The sequence below is a fragment of the Emydura macquarii genome, unplaced genomic scaffold (assembly GCF_026122565.2).
Source record: "Emydura macquarii macquarii isolate MOO-44397 ecotype Brisbane River unplaced genomic scaffold, CSIRO-AGI_Emac_v2 contig_378, whole genome shotgun sequence".
NCBI lineage: Eukaryota > Metazoa > Chordata > Testudines > Chelidae > Emydura > Emydura macquarii.
In genome coordinates this window covers 1,070,009-1,088,332 of record NW_027130515.1, presented here as the reverse complement: position 1 = coordinate 1,088,332, position 18,324 = coordinate 1,070,009, and the positions used below count along the sequence as shown (strand labels likewise).

Here is an 18,324-nt window from a genome sequence, read left to right as displayed (position 1 = left end):
GCAGCAATGGCTGCTTCGCCCCCGCCCCAGACCCTCAGGAATCCTCTGTCCAAGCCCCTGTCTGTGCCAGCCTCCCCTGCGCGCCATGCTGCCGAGGAGTGGCGGGTTAGCGGTGAAAGGCCGGCCTGTGCTCGGTGGTGTGCAGGGGGGCAGAGGCAGGGCCTAGGCAGTGGGGCTGCGGGGTCTTGGCTCTGCCGGGATGTACTGCATGATCCTCAGGGAGTCCTTGCATGTCCTCCTAGCCCTTCTTCTCCAGCACGCTGGGAACGCCCCTTGCTTCCTCTGGGGCTCTGCCCTACAGCCCTTTGAGGGGAGGGGGAGACCCCACGCCAGCTGGGACATGTTACAGATGAGAGCTGGCTGTCCCAAGGGGCTTCGTTTGGAGTCGCTCCTGGCCCCCTGCACCAGCCATGGGCTTGTCCTGCTGGAGCAAAGCAGCTGGGCCAGGTTTGCCCTGTGTCGGGGAGACTGGGCCGCACTCAGGTGCACCCACCCCCTGGCGGGACCCTGCTGGGTGCCTGCAGGGTGCAGTGTCACCTGCACACACAGGATGGGGGAGGGGCATATGGGGGTTGCCTGGGGGAGGGACATGGGGCAGGGACTGCTGAGGGGAGCGGCTGAGCCGGGGTCGGGTACAACACAGCAGTGGTGACGGGGGCCCTTGAGCTCAGCGCTGCGGTGGGGGGACGCGGCTGGGTCGCTGAGCGATGCTCTCCCCCAGCAGCCCTGGGGGCAGAGGCCAGTGGGCATGTCCCATGGGGCTGGGCCGAGGCCAGTGCCATGATCTGCCCCCGGCCTGTGGAGGCAGGGGCCTGGCACCTCCTCCTGGGCGGCTCTCCTGGGACCCCAGGCCCAGCCCCGAGGTTTACACACCATGCCCCAGCAGGTCGGCTCTGCTGCCCCCACGGAACGGAACGGGGCTGCCCCTTGGCCCCCCAGGAACAGACCCACGCCAGCAGTTACAGATGAGAGCTGGCTTTATTCATGGAGCCGGGGAGCTGTGTCACTGGCAGCTGCCCTGAGTTGCACACACAGGATGGGGGAGATATCCATGCCACGGTCACAACACAGCACGGGGGGGGGTTTCTCTTATTGGGGGGTGTTTGGAGAACAGACACGACAGCCGCACGGGTCGGGGTCTAGGGCTGGGGAGAGGGGCGGCTCACAGGTATCAAAAAACGTTCCACGATGAAGACAGGAGCGGAGGCAGCGGGAGGCGCGTGCAAGCGAATGTACAGCAGCCCTGGGGGCGCAGCCGGCTGGGGAACATGCTTCCAACGGACACGGGGGGACGGCCGGGCTTATGGCGCTGGGAGGGATGCAGGGCAATAAGCCCAGCCTGGCTCGGGCGCACGCTAGCCGCTCCGGGCAGCGCGGCTGGCAGCAGGCGACGAGTTTCTGGGAACACTACGGGACACGATACAGCGACGCGGACTCCGGCGAGGCCCCTGGGCACGGGGCAGCAGGAAGAACTGGTGACTGAGGGGGGTGGGGAGGCCTCTCCATTGCCCCGGGCGCTGGCACCTGCCTGGGGAGAGGCCGGGGCGGGGCACGAGGGGGTATTGTCATTGTGCTGTTGGCGGGGCGGGCGCAGCTGTTATGCCTCCGGCTCGTACTCCTGATAGTCCTCCTGCGGAGAAGAGAAACCGCGCCCGGCGTGAGACCCCTGGACGTCCGGCGCTGGCTCCGTGCGGGGAGCGGCCCGGGCTGCAGCGCTGCAAGCTGTGTCACACCGGCCTGGCCGGGGCGGGGGCCCAGAGCCCTGTTTTCAGTGCCTGTGTGTGCTGGGGACCAGGCCAGTCCCGGCCCAGCCCAGCCAGGCCTTGCAGGTGCTTGGCCCCAGCAGCAGGGATTGCACCTGGCTGGGGACGTGGCCTCGCTCCACGTGGGCTCCGGCCCCCACTGCTCGCCCTGAAGCCTTTGCACCAGGCGGTACTGTCCACTCCCCGCCCAGTCCGTCCCCGTCCCCGGTGCCAGGGCTGCAGGGTGCAGAATGTGCTGGCCATGCCCTTCCCTGCCCCGGAGTGGGCCTGGGCCAGGGGCTGGGCCGGGCCATGTGGAGCCACTAGGCCAGCACCAGCCAGGCTGGGGCGCGCCCAGTGTCAGGGCATTGCCTCGCCCAGCAAGGAGCCTGGGGGCAGGGCGAGGGGCCCAGCCTGCCCTGGGGAGGGGCCCTGTGCCAGGGCGGCCTGGCGGCACATGGGTGATGACTGCCCCAGCTCAGACCTGGTGCCATGCGTGGCCCTAGCCTGGCGTCACCCGCTGACAGGTCTGGGCGTGGGGCTGAGCTGGCGTCTCTGGGTGCAGCGGGGGGGTCCCAGCCTGGCCTCTCTCAGCAGCCGTTTTGTGGTAACAGCCCCCACCCCGGCTGGGGGTGTTACCCAGCTTCCCCTCCCCCCCCCCGTACCTGCTGCGGCTCCTCGTAGTTCTCACCCTCTGGCTCCAGCAGAGGCTCTATCAGCGGCTCCTCCACAGCCTCCTGCCCCACCTCCTCGGGCTGCAGGGCAGAGCGGGCGTCAGCACCGGGGGCAGCACAAAGAGCCCAGCTCCCCGAGGGACCCCACCGTCGCCAGGCCTGCAACGGCCCCTCCCCAGGGCGCCACAACGCGCGTTACCGGGCTCAGCCGGCGCGCGTGAAACGCTGGGTCGGGCGAGCTTCACACCCCGGCTCTGCTGGCGCCCCTCACTCCTGACCCACAGTTCTCTGTTATCCCAGTCCAGGCTCCAGCCCCACCCGGCTCTGCCGGCGCCCCTCACTCCCGACCCACAGCCCCTGTTATCCCAGTCCAGGCTCCAGCCCCACCCGGCTCTGCCGGTGCCCCTCACTCCTGTCCGCTGTCACGCATGAATTCCCAGGGGCAGCAGGTGCAGGCTGGTGCGTCTCAGGCTCTGGCTGGCTGGGGGGTGCAGGCCTGAGCCTTCCCCTCAGCCATGGAGTGTGCAGCCTCCAGGCCACGTGCCGGGCGCGCTCTGCCACGGACTTACGGCCTGGGCCCCGCTGCCAGGTACCGGCTCTCCCTCCCTCGGCCCAGCTGCTCGCATTTGGGCAGGTGCCCATCCCCCGTGCTCAGTTAGATGCCAGAGGGTGGTGATGGTCCCTGGGACGTGTGGGGCCCTGCCCCTCCTGGGCCCCGTCAGGGCTCCGACCGCAGGCCCCAGGCCCCCTCCCTCGCTGTGGCCCTGGGTGGGGGGTTGCTTGTGTCTGCTCGATGCGTATTTCAGGTTTGACTTTCTCGCTCACCACAGGGAACCCTGCCCCAGTCTCCTGGTGCCAGGGAGGCGCCTGTTTACAACCAAACCATGTCCCTGGCCCACGAAGGGAGCGAAGATCCACTGATGCCAAATGACAAAACCGAGCCACCTTCCTCAGCATCACGTGCCCAGCATTGGCCCAGCAGCTAGCCACTGGCCAGGCCAAACCTGCGTAGGCCTCAAGATAGTGACGCCCAGAGCTGGGTGCGAGGAGCTACAAGGGACCTCACAGAACCGGGTGATGGGGCAACAAAACGGCAGAGGAAATTCAGTGTTGCGAAATGCAAAGTGATGCACGTGGGAAACCATCATCCCGGCTGCAGAGATCAAAGGCTGGGTCTGGATGAGCTGGTACCGCGCAGGAAAGATCTTGGCGTCAGTGTGGACAGTTCTCTGCAAACATCCGGCCCGTGTGCAGCAGCAGCCAACAAAGCGAACGGAGCGCTGGGAGAGTCAGGCGAGCGGCCAAGAATGAGACAGAAAAGATCGTGTTGCCGCTGTAAATCCGTGGGACGGCCAGGCCTTGAATATTGCGCGCAGGGCTGGTCACCCAGACAAGCCGTATTAGAAACGGGAAAGGTACAGAGAAAGGCAACAAACGTGACACGGGTCTGGAACAGCTTCTGCGTGAGGCCAGGTTAAAAAGCCTGGGCCTGTTGCGTTTGTAAAAGAGACGCCCAAGGGGGGATCTGATGGAGGGCTATAAAATCATGACTGGTGAGGAGAACGTGACCAGGGACATGTTATTTACATAACACAAGAACTAGGGGTCACCTAAGAGGCAGTAGGTTCAAAAGGAGATATTTCTTCACAGTCAGGTCAATGCACAGTCAACCTGTGGAACTCCTTGCCAGAGGATGTTGTGAAGGCCAAGACCATCACGGGGTTCAAAAAGGAACTAGGTAAGTTGCTGGAGGCTAGGTCCAGCAGTGGCTATGAGCCAGGACGGGCAGGGCTGCAAACCACGCTCTGAGTGTCCCTAGCCTGTGTTTGCCAGAGACTGGGAGTGGCCGAGGGGATGGCTCACTTGCCGAGAGCCTGTTCTGTTCCTTCCCCCTGCAGCACCTGGCACTAGCCACGTTCGGCAGACAGGATCCTGGGCTGGACGGACCATTGCTCTGACCCCGTCTGGCCGCTCTGATGTGGTGTTTGCGACCCTCTGTGCCAGGTCCCGTCACACGTTTGGCCAGGCCAAATCTCCCTGAATTAATCTGAAAATGTTATTCAGTGTGTGGCAGGGGTGGGGGACGGGCACTGGGGGGTGGCAGTGGGGTCTGGGGCAGAGGTGGGGGGGGCAGGAGGCCTGTGGGGAAGGGGCTAGGCCATTTGTGCTGTAACCTGGGGTAACAGGGGCTCAGAGCTGCCCCCAGCAGGGCCCAAGGACCAGCCCCGCCCCGTGCCCAGCCCCTTGTGGGGGAGCGAAAGCCCCGTCGCGGCCCCACTTGCTGCCTGGCCCCACGTCCCTGCGCTGCGAGGAGCCGGGGGCTGATGTGTCGGGTGTAGGGGGCGGTGCCGGGCCCCAGGCCCCTTGCGCTGAGCTGGGGCGGGTGGGATCCAGCCCCGTCCGGCCGCTCTGGCCTGTGCGATGCGCTGGGGCGAGCGGGGGCACCCCGCATGGCGTGGCCTTGCTGAACCGCGCCGGGTCCGGGTCCAGCCGCTGCCCTTTGTGGAGCCCCCCGCCTGCCCCTCGGGCTGCCCGGCCCTGCGATGGATCGCCGCAGGCTGCCCATGTCTGGGCTCATCTCGGCCCCGGCCACTGGCCTGCCGCAGCCATTTCCTGCCCTCCCCTCCCCGCGCAGGCTGGGGGCTGTTCTGGGGCGCTCGCCCCCCCCGCCCCTCCCCCACCATGGCCTCATTGCTTCAGCTGTTGCTATTTTCGGATAAGCTGGAAGCAAACGGCTCATTGTGGCAGCTCGGCTCACGCAGACTGCAGCTGTCGGGCACCTCGCCGCCCCCGCAGCACGCACAGCCAGCCCGTGCACACGCACGCATGGCCCTGCCTTGCACACGCGCTGCCTTGCACACGCATGCACACGGCCATACACATGCCTGCACATGCACACACACACACACACGGCCATACACATGCACACACACTGCTTTGTACACGCATGCACACGTCCACATACATCCCTGCACATGCACACACACACACACACACATCCTTGCACACCTCCCTGCACACATGCACCTGCTCACATAGGCATGTACACACTTGCCCACACACACATCCACGCACACGCACACTTCTCCACCCACCCGTGTGTGTGTCCCAGCGCACCCGCTAGACGTTGTGCACACGCATGCAGCCCAGTCAGCAGTTCCCTCCCCTCTAGCGCTGGTGCCGTCCCGGGCTCCCACACAGCCACCACGGCACAAGGGGCGTCTGCTGCGCCCCAGGCCAGGCCTCGCTCGCCCTGCCCCGGCTGTGCCGTCTTCAGGCTCACTCAGCCCTGGGCTCATTCGTGGGCAGCTGGGCAGCCTGGCCAGGGGGCCAGGGAGGAGGGCAGCTAACCCCGTTCCCAGTGGGCCCTGCTGCTCCGGGGGTCGCTGCGCCAGGGCGACACTGGCCGTGGAAGAGGGGCAAGGCCAGGGCTCCTGGCTCGTTCAGCCGACCCCCCCATTGGGCACCTGGGCCCTGGCGGGAAGGAGGCAGCAAGGGGTCAGAGCCTGAGCCAGGGGCCTGCCAGCGGGGGCCGGTGAGGACGGGCCGCAGCGCAGCGGCTGGCTGGGCAAGGCCCCTCGGGGGGCTGTAGCGGGAGGGTAGATCACCTGAGCGGGGCGGGACTCGCAGGCAGGGGAGTGGGACCCTGGACCGGGGCCAAAGGATGGGAAACCCGTGGGAGGGGGGGCTTCCTTTCGTGGGCGGAAGGCAGGGGAAACTGAGGCAGGCGCACCAGGCAGAACACCACACCCCCCTCGTGCTCCGGGAGAGGCTGCGGCACCAGGGTCGCCTGCAGGGGACGCTCACCTTCAGGTCTGTGGGGAAATCCTCCTTCTTGACCAGGCCAGTGGCGGCCGCGATGTTCCCGGCCCCTGAGATGACGGCCCCTCCCAGCTGGGATGCCTGCTCCTTGGTCTTCTCGGCCACTAGACGCGCCGGGGACAGCAGCGTTACACCCCCTGGGGAACATGCCCCACGGCTGCCAGGCAGCGCCGGGCTGGGGCTAGCGCCCAGGGGGTCTGGTTCCCTGGCCTGTGCTCGCACCACTAGCCCTCGCTGCCATGGGGCTGTGCCCCACAGCGAGTGCGAGCCCTGGGGAGCTAAAGCATGTCCCCTCCACCCCACCTCACCCCGTGCCCTGTGGGGCAGGCTCACCCCTCCCTGCACGCCTGGTGCATCCCCTGCCAGGCCGGGCTCCCCCGGGGATGGGGAGGGGCTGAGCCGGTTCTGCACAGCTGGTTCCCGGCCGTGTGGGCGGCTCTGCGAACGGCCTGTCCTGGCCCCGTTACATAACGGCGCCATCACAACCCCGCTTGGCCTCTGAGCTCGTTAGTGCGGTGCGGGGCTGGGCCGGGCCGGGGGGAGCGGAACAGCCGGTACCTGAGGTGACGCCTTGCACGACGCCTTGGGTTTTGCTTCCTAGAGAGAGAGAGACAGGGAGGGGTTAGAGGGGCCGGTGCCAGGCCTGCCCCACGCGGTGCCATCGGGGGGCTGCCCGAGGGTCCCTGGGCATCCGTGCAGGGCTGTGGGATGCAGCCACAGCTCATGAGCAGCCCCCTAGCACCCCAGCCCTTGGCAGCCCAGCCTGGCAGAGGGATGCAGCAGCGTGTTCCAGCCCAGCCCCGCGTCAGCACCTCCTCTGGCCACAGCTGGAGTAGCCAGCCCCCGTACTGCCCCCCCACACGTGTCCCCTCTCCTCCCCCACCCCTGCTGGGATGCCGGCGTCTGCCAGGGGCAGGTGTGGGGGTTCCTGGCTCTCCCAGGGGTGCCCCTGCTCACGTGGTCTCTGCCAGGACGTGAGCCAGGACGCGCTGCTCAGCTGGGGCTCCGTGAAATGACCCTGGAAGCGCCAGGGTGGGAGACTGGCCCACAGAGAGGCCTGATGATCGAGGAGCCCAGACGCTGCCCAGCTCAGACGCTTTCGGGTACCGGGGGGGCCTGCAGTGGGATGCTGCTCCCCGCCCAGCCCTGCCCCCCGGTCCCCAGCAGCACATGCAGGGCCAGGGCAAAGCCCGGGAGGTGCCGTGCTCGTGACAGCTGCAGTCAGCCCCGGGAACGCAGGGTCCCCGCTGTCCTGGGTGCGAGGGTGGGCGGGAGCGGGTCTAGAGTCACTCACTGTTTAACAGCCGCTCCCGAGTGCTCTGACACGCACACGCCGCTACGGCCTGCCCAGGCGCGGCTGACGCACGCGGCAACGGGCGCAGAACCCCACACGGACAGCCCCGGGGCAGCTCTCTGATGGAGCGGGGCAAGCTGTGACAGGGCCAGGTCACACGCGGTCGCACAGGGCTTGGCTCGGAGCCCTGGCGAATCCAAGGCACCCAGCGTTAGCACCATTAAAACATCGCAGCCCCCCCGGGCTCGTTAGCTCTCCAGGTCAGAGACTCATGGGCAGAGGGAGCAGAACCTCACTGTCCTTGAGCCAGCGACAAGGAGTGCACGGGTAGGAGCCAGAACAGCCAAATGCCTGAGTCTGCAGAGAGCCTGAGCCCAGAGCTCTGACAGGGCAGCTGCCCTGTGCATCTCAATGGGGTGTCCACGCCGAGGCCCACGGCTCTGGGGAGCCCTGCCAACCCTGCCCCAAGAGGAGAGAAGGGCTGTGGGCCCAAGCAGATACACCTCAGCCATGGGGCACATATGGGGACCTCCCACCTCGGGGGGGAGATGAACCCCTGGAGTTCCCGAGGGGGCAGCGCAGTGCGGGACTGGAGGGGCCACGGCTCCCACTGCTCACCCCTTGTGTGCCTGGCGAGCTTTGCCCCTCCTCCTAGAGGGGCCCGGAGAAAAGGCCCGAGCTGCCATCACAGGACTTCTGTGGCCCCTGCTTGGATGGTGGAATTGCTGTGGGGGGGGTTGGGCGGCCACCCCTAGTTTTGCCTGTGCAATGGGAGGGAGGCGGGGGCAGCCAGAACCTGGCCAGGGCCGGCCCTGCGGATTCACGGCAATAGGCTGCGGTACTGGCCCAGCTCTCGACTCGGGGCGGGGGTACCTCTGGTGACTGGGGGCAGGGAAAGGGGGTGAAGCAGCCGGGAAAAAGGTGGGAGAGACTCCGGGTGCCCTGCAGATGTGGGTTCCCCCTGCCGAGCTCTGAGACACCCCGGAGCTGCTCCGTGGCTGGGCAGCTGCTGGCAGGGCAGGACTCAGAAACGAACGACGCCGTGGCCGTGGCGTGCAGGGCTCATCTCGGCTGCACGGCTCAGAGCAGCAGCAGAGTGAAGGCAGGGGCACGCCCTGCCCTGCCCCACGCCCCCCCAGAGATGGCTGGGATCCTGCTGGGGCCACGAGGAATCGATTCCCTCCCCTCCCCACAGCGCCCTGGGCTCCCTGCCGCCCGCAGCAGGGGCTCTGTCCAGTTTTGGGGGTGAGCCCCGGTGCACCCAGACCCCAGCCCTGCTGACAGCCCCTCGACCTGAGCAGGACACACCTGGGGTGGGGGGGGGGGGGCTGGGTGTGTTTGGGCCCCCGTGGCTGCCAGCCACCGAACGCGCTCGTGAGCTCAGTGGTCCCTTGCAGTGCCGTACCGAGGGGCTCCAGCGTCCGGGGGCCAAGCCTATATTTGCGCCCTCCCCAGGCCTCATGCGCCCCCCGTGCAGGGCAGGAGGGGTCCCGGCGCTGCCCCCCAGCTGCCCTGGGGAGGAGGGTCTGTACCTGCGGGTGGTGGCGGGAGGCTTGGGGGGGCAAATACAGGCTTGGCTCCGTCGCCCCCTCTGCACTTACTTACCCTCTGTGCAGTGCCTGCCTCTCCCGCTTTACCTGCAGCCCGGCGCCGGCTGGGATGGGGGGGCCTCACCCCGGCCTGGGGAGGGGGGCTGGGCTGGCCCTTCATGATGGGTGTGGGGGGATGTGCTATGGGGCGCCCCTCAGAGCCTCTGTCCTCCGCCTCCTGCGTGTGGTAAAGGGCAGGCCCAGTGCCCCCCACCGGCCGGGGGTCTGGCCCAGCCCCGCCTCCCCTTGGTACGCCACCAGTCTCTTGGCAGCGAGCAGCCCAGCCAGGGTAACGCCGCAGCCAGCCCCTGCCAGGGTCTCCGTGCTCCCCCGCCCCCCAGAGCATCGGCTGCCAGGCCGGGGCCCTGGCGACTGCCCAACCACAGAGCAATGCCCGGCTCTCACTGAGGGCTGGTGGCTGAGCCCGTGGGCAGCTCCTCAATCCTCCAGCCTGGCTAATGCCAGCTCCAGCCTTTAGCGCCTCTGCCGGCGCCGGGCCTGGCGTTGCCACAGAGCCCCACAACCAGCCCTGCCCCGCGCCCCGCAGCGCCCCCAGCTGGGAGAGGCTGAGACCGGAGCAGCTGGGACTCCTGCGGCGCCCCGGTGCGTCCTGCCAGGTCATTCTAACCGGGGCAGGATCGAAGCGGGGGAGTTGGCGCTCACTGCCCCTCTGCCGTTCAACCTGCCTCTCCTCCGAGCAGCCTTCCTGGTCCCCATAAAACATTGTCTGGCGAGGGCGGCCGAGCCGATGGTCCCTCCCGGAGACCTTCCTGCAGACACCTGCTCTGCACAAAGCCCAGCACAGTGATGGGTGTGAATGCCCAGCGCTCCCCAGGGCCTCTCCCTCTGCCAGAGCCTGCCAGCTGGCCCACGGGCACGTTCCTTTCACCGTGGAGCTGCTCGCCCACCAGCCCAGGCCCTCCCCACTGGCCAAGGAGCCTGGCTCTGGGCAAGACCCTTTTGCTAGAACCCAGCCGGGAGGCCGGTGCCCGACGCCCCCTCAACGTGCTCTGTCCCGTGCAGACGGCACGCGGGCAGCCAGGCCTGCTGGGGGCTCGAACTGCCTTTTCCCCCAGGGCCTCTGAGGTCGTCGCCCCACCTGGGGTTGACACGGGCAAGGCCTGATCCAGCCAGGATGGGGCGCGCCAATGCAGCGAACGCGCGGTGCTGAGAACCTCTGTGTGGGGCGTGGGCAGAGGGGGCACGTCTCCTGGCTCTGGGCCAGCCTGGGCTTTGCAGGGGAGATGCAGGCTGCAGCCAGCCAGGAGCCAGTGCAGGGGCCAGGCGTGGCTTCTTTCAGCACCTCCTGCAGGCGGACCAAGGCTCCCTGAAGGGCCCGCTATCCGGGCAGGGTGCTGGCGGCTGCCCGGAGCCGAGCAGGGCAGCGTCCGTCTTCCCCGGCCCCGGCGTGGCAGTGCCTGGCCGATGACGGAGCATGGCACCGGGGCACCTGTGGGCGCCATGGCTCCGGTGAAGGTGAGGGCAGCTGTGGGCCACGTTCGCTCCCCCGGGGCGGGAGAATCGCTGGCTCGGGGCCTGTCTTTGCCGGCGGGCAGAACCTTCCCCTTCCTGCTCCAGCATCTGGGCTCGGCCTGGCCTCCCCCCCCAGCCCCTGCAGGCAGCTCCCCAGCCCCGGGCCCCGAAACGCTGCCTGGAGCTGTCACAGCTGCGGGGGGGGGGGGGAGCCCCAGGGTACCTGCCCCCATCCAGCGCCCGGAGGCTGCTGCCCGCCTGTGCCCGCAGCCTCAGTGGCACCTTGTCCCGGCTCTGCCCCTCTGCCCCCCTTACCGACATAGAGCACCCCTTCCTTGGTCTTCTCCGCCGCCTCCGCCACCCCCTGCTTGGTCTTCTCCGCGGCGGCCACCACCCCCTCCTTGGCCTTGGACAAGCCCTTCATGAACGCGTCCATGGCGGCGCTGGCTCTGCATGGAGACACGGCAAGATGGCTTCAGCCGAGCGCCCGCCGCCGCCGTGCCCGGCAGAGGGGGGGCGGCTCCCGAGCCAACGGGGCGCTGCGGCTGCCCCCCCCCGGTGCCATGGCAACCCGGGCACAGCTGTATAAATGACCCCCCCCACCCCGCCCGCCGCAGGTAGCTGCTGCCCGGTGCGCACCCGGCGCACAGCTGCGCCTCCCGGGGCCGCTCGGGGATGGGGGGCACCGGCCCGGCTCCGAGCGCCGCGCCCCTGGCCGGCTCCCCCTCGATCGCTGCCCGCCCCCGGCCCGGCCCGGCCCGGCCCGGCTCGGTGTCCTTGAGACGCAGGACGGATCCCAGGAAGCCGGGGGGGGGGGGGCGAGGACCCCCGCCCCCGCCGGATGGCAGCTCGCGCCTCGCCCCAGCCCGCCCGGCCAGGGGTCCCGCTCGGGGCCGTGCAGCCCGGGCCGGCGCCCACCTGCGATCGGCGATGGGGGCTCAGACCATTCCGGGCAGGGAGGCGCCGGCTCCGCGCGCCCTGCTGAATATCGCGCTGCGCCGGGCGTCCTACAGCCGCCGGCGAGGGGATTTCATCAGCAGCGCGCAGCCCGCGCCGCACCGCGCCGCCCCTCCTCGCTGCCCGGATGGACCGGGACCCTGGCTCCGATCCCCGCGGCTCCGGCAGGCCGCCTGGGTCAGCCCGGCCCGCCTGCTGCTGGGGCCGCTCAGAGCACGGGGGGCGGGGGGGATGCAGAGGGGCCCGGGCCCCAGGGACTCGGGCGGGGAGGGGGGCTCCGCCACTGCGCAATGCGCACACACGCTGCACGGGGAGGGGGGGACGGGGAGCTCGGTGGGGCGGGGGTCACCCGCGCGCTCCCCCGTGTGCAGAGCCGGGGTCCCCGGCGTCCTGCAGGGTGTGACACAGGCCGGGCAGCGCAGGGGTGCCCGCACACGCAGGTGCCCGCGCACGCAGCGCCAGGCCCCGGTGCCTCTGGAGAGGAGCCGGACCCCCCTGCTCCATCGAGCCCCTTTCCAACAACCAAAGCTGCAGGGCCCCTGCACCCCATCTTCACCCTGCCTGGCCCGGGGGGTCCGAGCCCAGGGCCCCCCAGAGTCTGGCCGTGCCAAGCCTGGGGCTATTTCTGGGTGCACCAGGCTGAATTTGGCCTTACAGCCCTTGGGGCTGTCCCCGGGTGGGGAGCCACGAGCCGGGCCCAGAGGGCAGCGCTGAAATCCGAGGTGGCCCAGTCTGGAGAACGGGCTCCTGGACCTGGCGTGAAGCCGGGCCGCACTGGCAGCTCACAGCCGGGGAAGATGAGGCCCCCCCCTCGCAATGGCCTTGGTAGCGCACCCCTCCCCGCAGCACCTGGGCTACCCCTTCCCCCCACACGACCTCCTGGCCGGAGGCCTGGCCCTGGGGGCGGGCTGGATTCTCCCCTTCTGCCAGAAAATGCTGCTTTGTCTCCCTGTGAGGATGTGTGGCTCCCGGGGGCACAGTCAGGGTCCCGCTGACGGAGAAGTGGCATCCCCTCCCCCCCGCCCGTCTGCAGCCCTCCTGCCCCCAGGGCGCTGGGCCTTTAAGAGGCTGGGTCCCAGTCCAGATAAAAGCAGCTGTGCGGGGGTGGGCCCTGAGTTGGAAGATGGCTGCAGCTGGGATGGTGAGTTGCACCCTGGGTGCATGGCTGCCCTGAGCCCTGCCTGGGCGCGTCCCTTCCAGCCGGGCTCTGGGGATGGAAGTGTCTCCGCACAGTGCCCTAGTGGGGCTGTCTTTAAGTGGCCGGGTGGGGAGAGGCCTGGCTCTTGTGGGGTCTGCTGTTCCCCTGACCCTAACCCACGTGTTCCTGCCCCCCGCTGCTGTGGGGCTGCTGTGGTTGTGTACGTGGGCCCAGGTGGCTGCGGGCGGGGATGGCACTGCTGTGGCTGGGGAGGCTTGGCCCTGCAGGCTTCCCTGAGAAGGCAGGACTGGCTGGCCGCAGGCAGCACCAGGGCAGGCTCTGCCTGGCGACTGCTCCCAGCCCTGTGGCCTCCTTCCTTGGGAGTCTCTGCAGTAGCCCCCAAATGCCAGCTCGGTGCCAGCGTGGGGAGCGGCTGGGAGGGCCCCCCATGGGAGCCAGGGCTGTGGTGAAGCCAGCTGCTCTGCAGTGCTGCCGCTGTGACAGCGCCCACGGTGGGGTGCTGGGTCCCGGGGGCTGGGGCTGCCCCACAGAGGCTCTGAGTGCTGCGGGCCTGGAGTTGGCCTTGTTCCTGCCCGCTGGTCCCCAGCAGGGCGTCCCCCTCCCGGGGCATGTGGGGCCCTGACAGCCACGGGCCCGACTGGAGCCGGAGCCGGCGCCGCCCTGTGCTGGCAGGGATGGACCTGGGGGGAGGCTCTGCTTGCCCGCCCCGGGGGAGCCCCTGGCCCTGGCTGAGGGGCACCTCGAAGCCGGCTCTGCCCCCAGCGTCTGCAGTGCCTGCGTGTCCCTGTGTGGCAGGGGGGCTCGCTGCAGAGGCAAGAGGAGCAGAGGCAGCGGCGGGCCCGGAGGGAGGCGCTCGTGGCCGAGGGCTTGGACAAACACCCCCTGCAGAACAGGTACGGGCCGGGCCGGGCCGGGCTGGGGGCTGCCCCCTTGTGAGTAGGGGAAGCTCCCCTGACTCCCTTGTGTCAGCCACTCCCACCCCGGCAGGGACCCTGGGGCCTCGCACCCCCTTTATTCCTGCCGCTGCTCCCCCCGCCCCATGGGGCAGCCCCTCCTGCGGTGAGCTGCCCGGGGTGCCCTGCCCCTCAGTGGCAGGGTGGGCCTGTGGTGTTGCTGCAGAGCGGGTGGAGGCAGCTCTGATGGCCGGGTGGGTGCCCCCCTCGGAAACTCCCAGCTGGGGGGAAGGTCATGGGAGGGCCAGAGAGTCTAGGGCCGGAAGGGACCAGATCATCCAGTGACAGGCCCCAGCACCCGTGCCCCACAGAGCAGATGGGCTGTTATGTGCCACAGGCAGAGGGCGGGGGTACAGAGGGGCACCAGTGGCCATGGCAGGGGATGGCTCCGTAAGATGCACCTAGACAATCCTGGCCCATGACACACACCCCCTGCTCCAAAGGCAGGTGAAAACCCTGCCCAGGTCCCTGCCCGTCTGAGCCGGGGGACATCCCTTCCCACCTGGGCATGTCCGACCGGCCAGCCAAGCCCAGAGCCCTTGTGCGGGGGCAGGAGAGACCCGGGAGTGAAGGGCTGACTGGGGATTGGACGTGTTGCCTGGGGGAGCTGGTAGTGGGGTGTGGCAGGGGCGGGGGGCAGAGGGTTTGGGGGGTTGTCTGGCTAGAGTGGGGGTGGGGCGGGGGGCAGAGGGGGTGCCCGACGTCTGCTCTGGGCTGGCTCTCACCCGCCGCCCGCCTCTTCCACCAGGTGGGCGCTCTGGTTCTTCCGAAACGACAAGAGCAAGCCGTGGCAGGCCAACCTGCGCCTGGTCGCCAAGTTCAGCACCGTGGAGGATTTCTGGGCGTGAGTCCCCCTCGGGCGCCGTGCTGCTGGCGCGGGGCTGCTCCGACATCTGCTCCCCGTCCCACTGGCGCTGCCTCGTCTGCAGGGGGGGCTGCAGCCCAGGAAGAGGGCAGCAGGCGCAGGTCCCCTGGGGGGCCGGGCCGGGAGTCGGGACTGGGCACTTAGGGGTACGCGCCCCCTAGCCCTGGCCTCTCCCCCACACTGGGGCTGGGGTGATGCAGCGCTCACTGGGGAGGAGCATTCCTCCCTTTTGTGCCATGCCCGGGGCTCTGCTGGTCCCTGTTGGAGGGGAGCTGGGGTGGGGGAGGTGTTTCAGGTGCTGTTGGTGCTCTTCCCCCACTGGCCCCACCACTGGGGAAGGTCACGGGCTGTGTGTGTGTGTGTGGGGGGTGGGGGTGAGGGATCCTTCTGTCCGGCCGCTAACCCCCTCATCCGTGCCGGTGCCCTGCAGGCTGTATAGCCACATCCAGCTGGCCAGCAAGCTGACATCGGGCTGCGACTACTCCCTCTTCAAGGTAGGCCCCTGCCCCTGCTGGCAGCAAGGGGGGACCCCGGGGAGCCGTGGAGCCAGCCGGTCCCTGGTGGGAGCTCGCTGGGCTTGTCGGGGCGCCAGGGTTCCTGGAGCACGGGCCCTTGCGGGTCCTTGGCCCTACCGAAGCTGAGGGGTCTCTCCCGGGCTGCCCCTGGGCCATGAGGGGCTGGTAGCGAGGGGAGGCGGGGGCTCGGGTGAGGGAGGGGCTGCCGGCCAGGCTGGGGTGACTGGCAAAGGCTGGCCGCTGCCTGCGCCTGTGACTCGCTGCCTCCGCGCGCAGGCCGGGATCGAGCCCATGTGGGAAGACAACCACAACAAGCGGGGCGGGCGCTGGCTCCTGACGCTGGCCAAGCAGCAGCGGCACACGGAGCTGGACCGCTTCTGGCTGGAGACGGTGAGTGCGAGTCACGCCCCTGCCGCCTGACCACCCTGGTGCCGCCTGGTCCCCTCCAGCAGCTGGGCTGGGCCCCCCTTGCTCTGCCCCGACCCTGGCGGTGGGGATCCCTCTGTGGAAGGGGGTCTGTGGCATCCCACAGTGGGGCAGGAGTCCCAGGCTCCCTGGCAGCGTCTCTCACATTCTGCCCTTCGGGGGGCCTCTCAGACCTGGCACCCTGCTTCTCCATGGGGCGCCAAGCCGCCTGCTGCCCGGCTGAGCCAGCTGCCCCCTGCTCCCTCCTTGCCATGGGGCAGAGGAGCAGATCCTGAAGGGTGCAGGGTTGCCTGGCCCGGGGGTAGGGGTTCTGCCCTGGCCAGGTGCGGAGTGGGTGCTGGAGTCCCAGGGTGACGCGTGGACCCTCGCTCCCCGTGGACAGCTGCTGTGTCTGATCGGCGAGATGTTCGACCAGTTCAGCGAGGACATCTGCGGGGCCGTCATCAACATCCGGGCCAAGGGGGACAAGATCGCCGTCTGGACCCGAGAGGCGGAGAACCGGGAGGGGGTCACCCACATCGGGTAACACGGCTCCCATGGCTCTGCCCCGGGCGTGGGTGGGGCTGGGCGCTGCAGTCCCCAGACAGCCCTCGCTGAGCAGGCCGCATCCCCGTCGTGAGGCTGGGAGGGCAGCAACCCTCCCCAGAGCCCTGGGCTGGGCATGGGACGCGGAGGGCCTGGCCCCGTGACAGCCTGGAGAGCGACGGCTCTGCCCAGCGCAGGACGTCTGGGGTTCCCAGCCGGTGTTGGGAGCATGGGGGGAAGCAGCTGTTCTGCATGAGCGCCTCTGTGGAGCAGGGCCCGTGGGGAATAGCGCTCCTAATGGCCCTGGCGGAGCCGAGCCACTGCCCCGGTGCTGGGATGGCTGCGGAGGGGTGACTTTGCGGGCAGTGGGGGAGGCAGAACCCAAGAGCATGCTCTCTCTCCCCAGGAGGGTGTACAAGGAGCGCCTGGGGCTGTCCCACAAGTTGGTGATTGGCTACCAGGCCCACGCGGACACGGCCACCAAGAGCGGCTCCCTCACCAAGAACAAGTTTGTGGTGTGAGCGCCGGGCTGGGCCCCTCTGCTGCGTCCTGGGACTGCTGGCAGTGCTTCCGGGGGGGCTGGGCAGCCTGTGCTGGGGCAGGCCTGGCTGTGGGGTGGGACTGGTGCTGGATGGGACGGGGCTCTGCCCGCCGTGGGAAACGAGATGTAAATTCCAACAATGCGAATGCTGCATCCAAATGCGGACTCTGTGTCTGTCTGGGGGGGGAGGGTGTAGATTATCCCCCTCTGCTGCCGGGGGAGACGGGGCTAGTTGGTCTTGGGTCTGCACCAGTCTGGCAATTCCTGCGTCCCAGCCGCTGTCCTGCCCTGCCACCTTCCCCCCGGGTCTCAAGCCCTCCCACGCCCCTCCCTGAGAGGCAGAGGAGGGTTATTAACCCTGTTTGAAGAGGGGGGAACTGAGGCCCTGAGCGACTTACCCTGCGCATCCATGTCTGACTGGCCTCACAGCTGCTCCTGGGGTTGGTACAGCTGTGCTGGATCGCCAGGAGCAGGGCTATGCCCCAGCTTCTGCACACACTCCTGGAAGAACCTCTCCAGGGTGCCAGGCACCGGGGGTCCCCCCCTTTCCTCAGGGCAGGCCTTACAGCCTCGCCGTCTTTGTTCAGTGACTGTATTAAAGACACGTCTTTGGGTGCCTTTGTCTTTAGCAGAAAAACATTCACCTCTTTTACAATTGTTACATGTGGATACACACACACACACACACACACCTCCCCCCCCCCCCCCAAATTCTCATGGGCCGCACCCTGACACACGTCAATAGTTTGCCATTGTTGATTCGTTATATGCCCAGGAATGGTGATCAGCACCATTCATAACCACATTTTTGTTGGGTGGTACACCCCCTCAATATGTATTAATAGTGAGATGGGGGCGTACAGTTATTACATATGTTTGTAGAACCACTTGGATGTTATTCAGTGGGAAGTTTACCAATTTCCACCATGCCATTAATTGGTTTTCCCCCTTCTGTGACATTTTCCCACAACATTTTATTTTCAAAGGCAAATTTCTTTGCGTGCCTGCCTGGAGGATTTGAATGGCCAATTGCTGACTTAGCACTAGCCTGGACCCAGGCCCAGGAAACAAGGCTACGTTTTCTTGTGTTGTATTCATACTCCCTGCCATAAGTAACACAGCCTGTCCCCTTTGCTGTTGCCTTCAGGCCGTATTTTAGAAAATAACTGTTGTCCCATTTCTAATTTTGACAAGGCTGTCCTGTGGGCTTTCCCCGTTCCTCTATCTTAGCTGTGACATGGTTTGCTTTGTTTGCCAGTACCTCTCTGTGAGCAGCAGCCAGTTTTCCAGCATCTAAACCAGTCCCACCCGAAGCAGTTTCCTAGACAGCCCTTGCAGTCCTTTCTTTATTGATTTTTTGCTATACCATCATTTCAGCCAGGCTGCCCACCGCTCATGGAGCGTTTGCCCACACGGGGCGCCTGTAGGTACGACTTCGGACACATCTAACCCAGGGAGATCCAGCTCAATGTGCTTTAGAGACCCTGCTGGAGATCTGACACCTAGCTGGGCAGGGATACTGTGACGATCAGTCAGGCAGGGGGGTTGTGACTGAACTCTGGGTTGTCTCTTGGGACAGTCACTGCCTGGAGTTTCTTTAGTCCCTTCTGGGGGCCCATCCCCCCTGCAGCCCGGCTGTCCCCTGCCAGGGTGTGTTGGTGCCGTGGGTACCCAGCAAGGAGGGTCAGGGAGCTGGGCCTTGAGTCCCAGCTCTGGAGATCCATGTCCGTCCCCCCCCCCCCCCCCGCTGCCACGCACAGCCCCTTCCTTTCAGCAGTCCACGTTGTGG

The 18,324-nt window shown here is 67.7% G+C and overlaps 2 protein-coding genes across 2 annotated transcripts; one reads left to right on the top strand and one right to left on the bottom strand.

Moving 5' to 3' along the window:
* Positions 1–1,099: 1,099 nt before the first annotated feature.
* SNCB (synuclein beta) lies at positions 1,100–11,741 on the bottom strand. The gene is made up of 6 exons (XM_067534674.1): positions 11,513–11,741; positions 10,910–11,043; positions 6,797–6,835; positions 6,224–6,342; positions 2,408–2,497; positions 1,100–1,630 (listed from the first exon to the last, which is right to left on the bottom strand). The coding sequence occupies exons 2-6, from the start codon at positions 11,028–11,030 to the stop codon at positions 1,598–1,600; spliced, it is 402 nt and encodes a 133-aa protein (XP_067390775.1). The 5' UTR covers positions 11,031–11,043; positions 11,513–11,741; the 3' UTR covers positions 1,100–1,597.
* A 918-nt stretch (positions 11,742–12,659) lies between these two features.
* EIF4E1B (eukaryotic translation initiation factor 4E family member 1B) lies at positions 12,660–17,979 on the top strand. Its single transcript, XM_067535385.1, has 7 exons — positions 12,660–12,692; positions 13,506–13,603; positions 14,412–14,507; positions 14,959–15,022; positions 15,320–15,433; positions 15,852–15,991; positions 16,401–17,979. The coding sequence occupies exons 1-7, from the start codon at positions 12,675–12,677 to the stop codon at positions 16,513–16,515; spliced, it is 645 nt and encodes a 214-aa protein (XP_067391486.1). The 5' UTR covers positions 12,660–12,674; the 3' UTR covers positions 16,516–17,979.
* Positions 17,980–18,324: the final 345 nt, after the last annotated feature.

Excerpts from the sequence above, each read along its gene's own strand:
- SNCB (XM_067534674.1), bottom strand. The coding sequence starts at position 11,030 with ATGGACGCGTTCATGAAGGGCTTGTCCAAGGCCAAGGAGGGGGTGGTG. Across the intron at positions 6,343-6,796 it reads CGTGCAAGGCGTCACCTCAG|TGGCCGAGAAGACCAAGGAG; the intron begins GTACCGGCTGTT and ends CGGCGCGTCTAG. Across the intron at positions 1,631-2,407 it reads ACTACGAGGAGCCGCAGCAG|GAGGACTATCAGGAGTACGA; the intron begins GTACGGGGGGGG and ends TCTTCTCCGCAG.
- EIF4E1B (XM_067535385.1), top strand. Across the intron at positions 15,023-15,319 it reads GCGACTACTCCCTCTTCAAG|GCCGGGATCGAGCCCATGTG; the intron begins GTAGGCCCCTGC and ends CTCCGCGCGCAG. Across the intron at positions 15,992-16,400 it reads GAGGGGGTCACCCACATCGG|GAGGGTGTACAAGGAGCGCC; the intron begins GTAACACGGCTC and ends CTCTCTCCCCAG.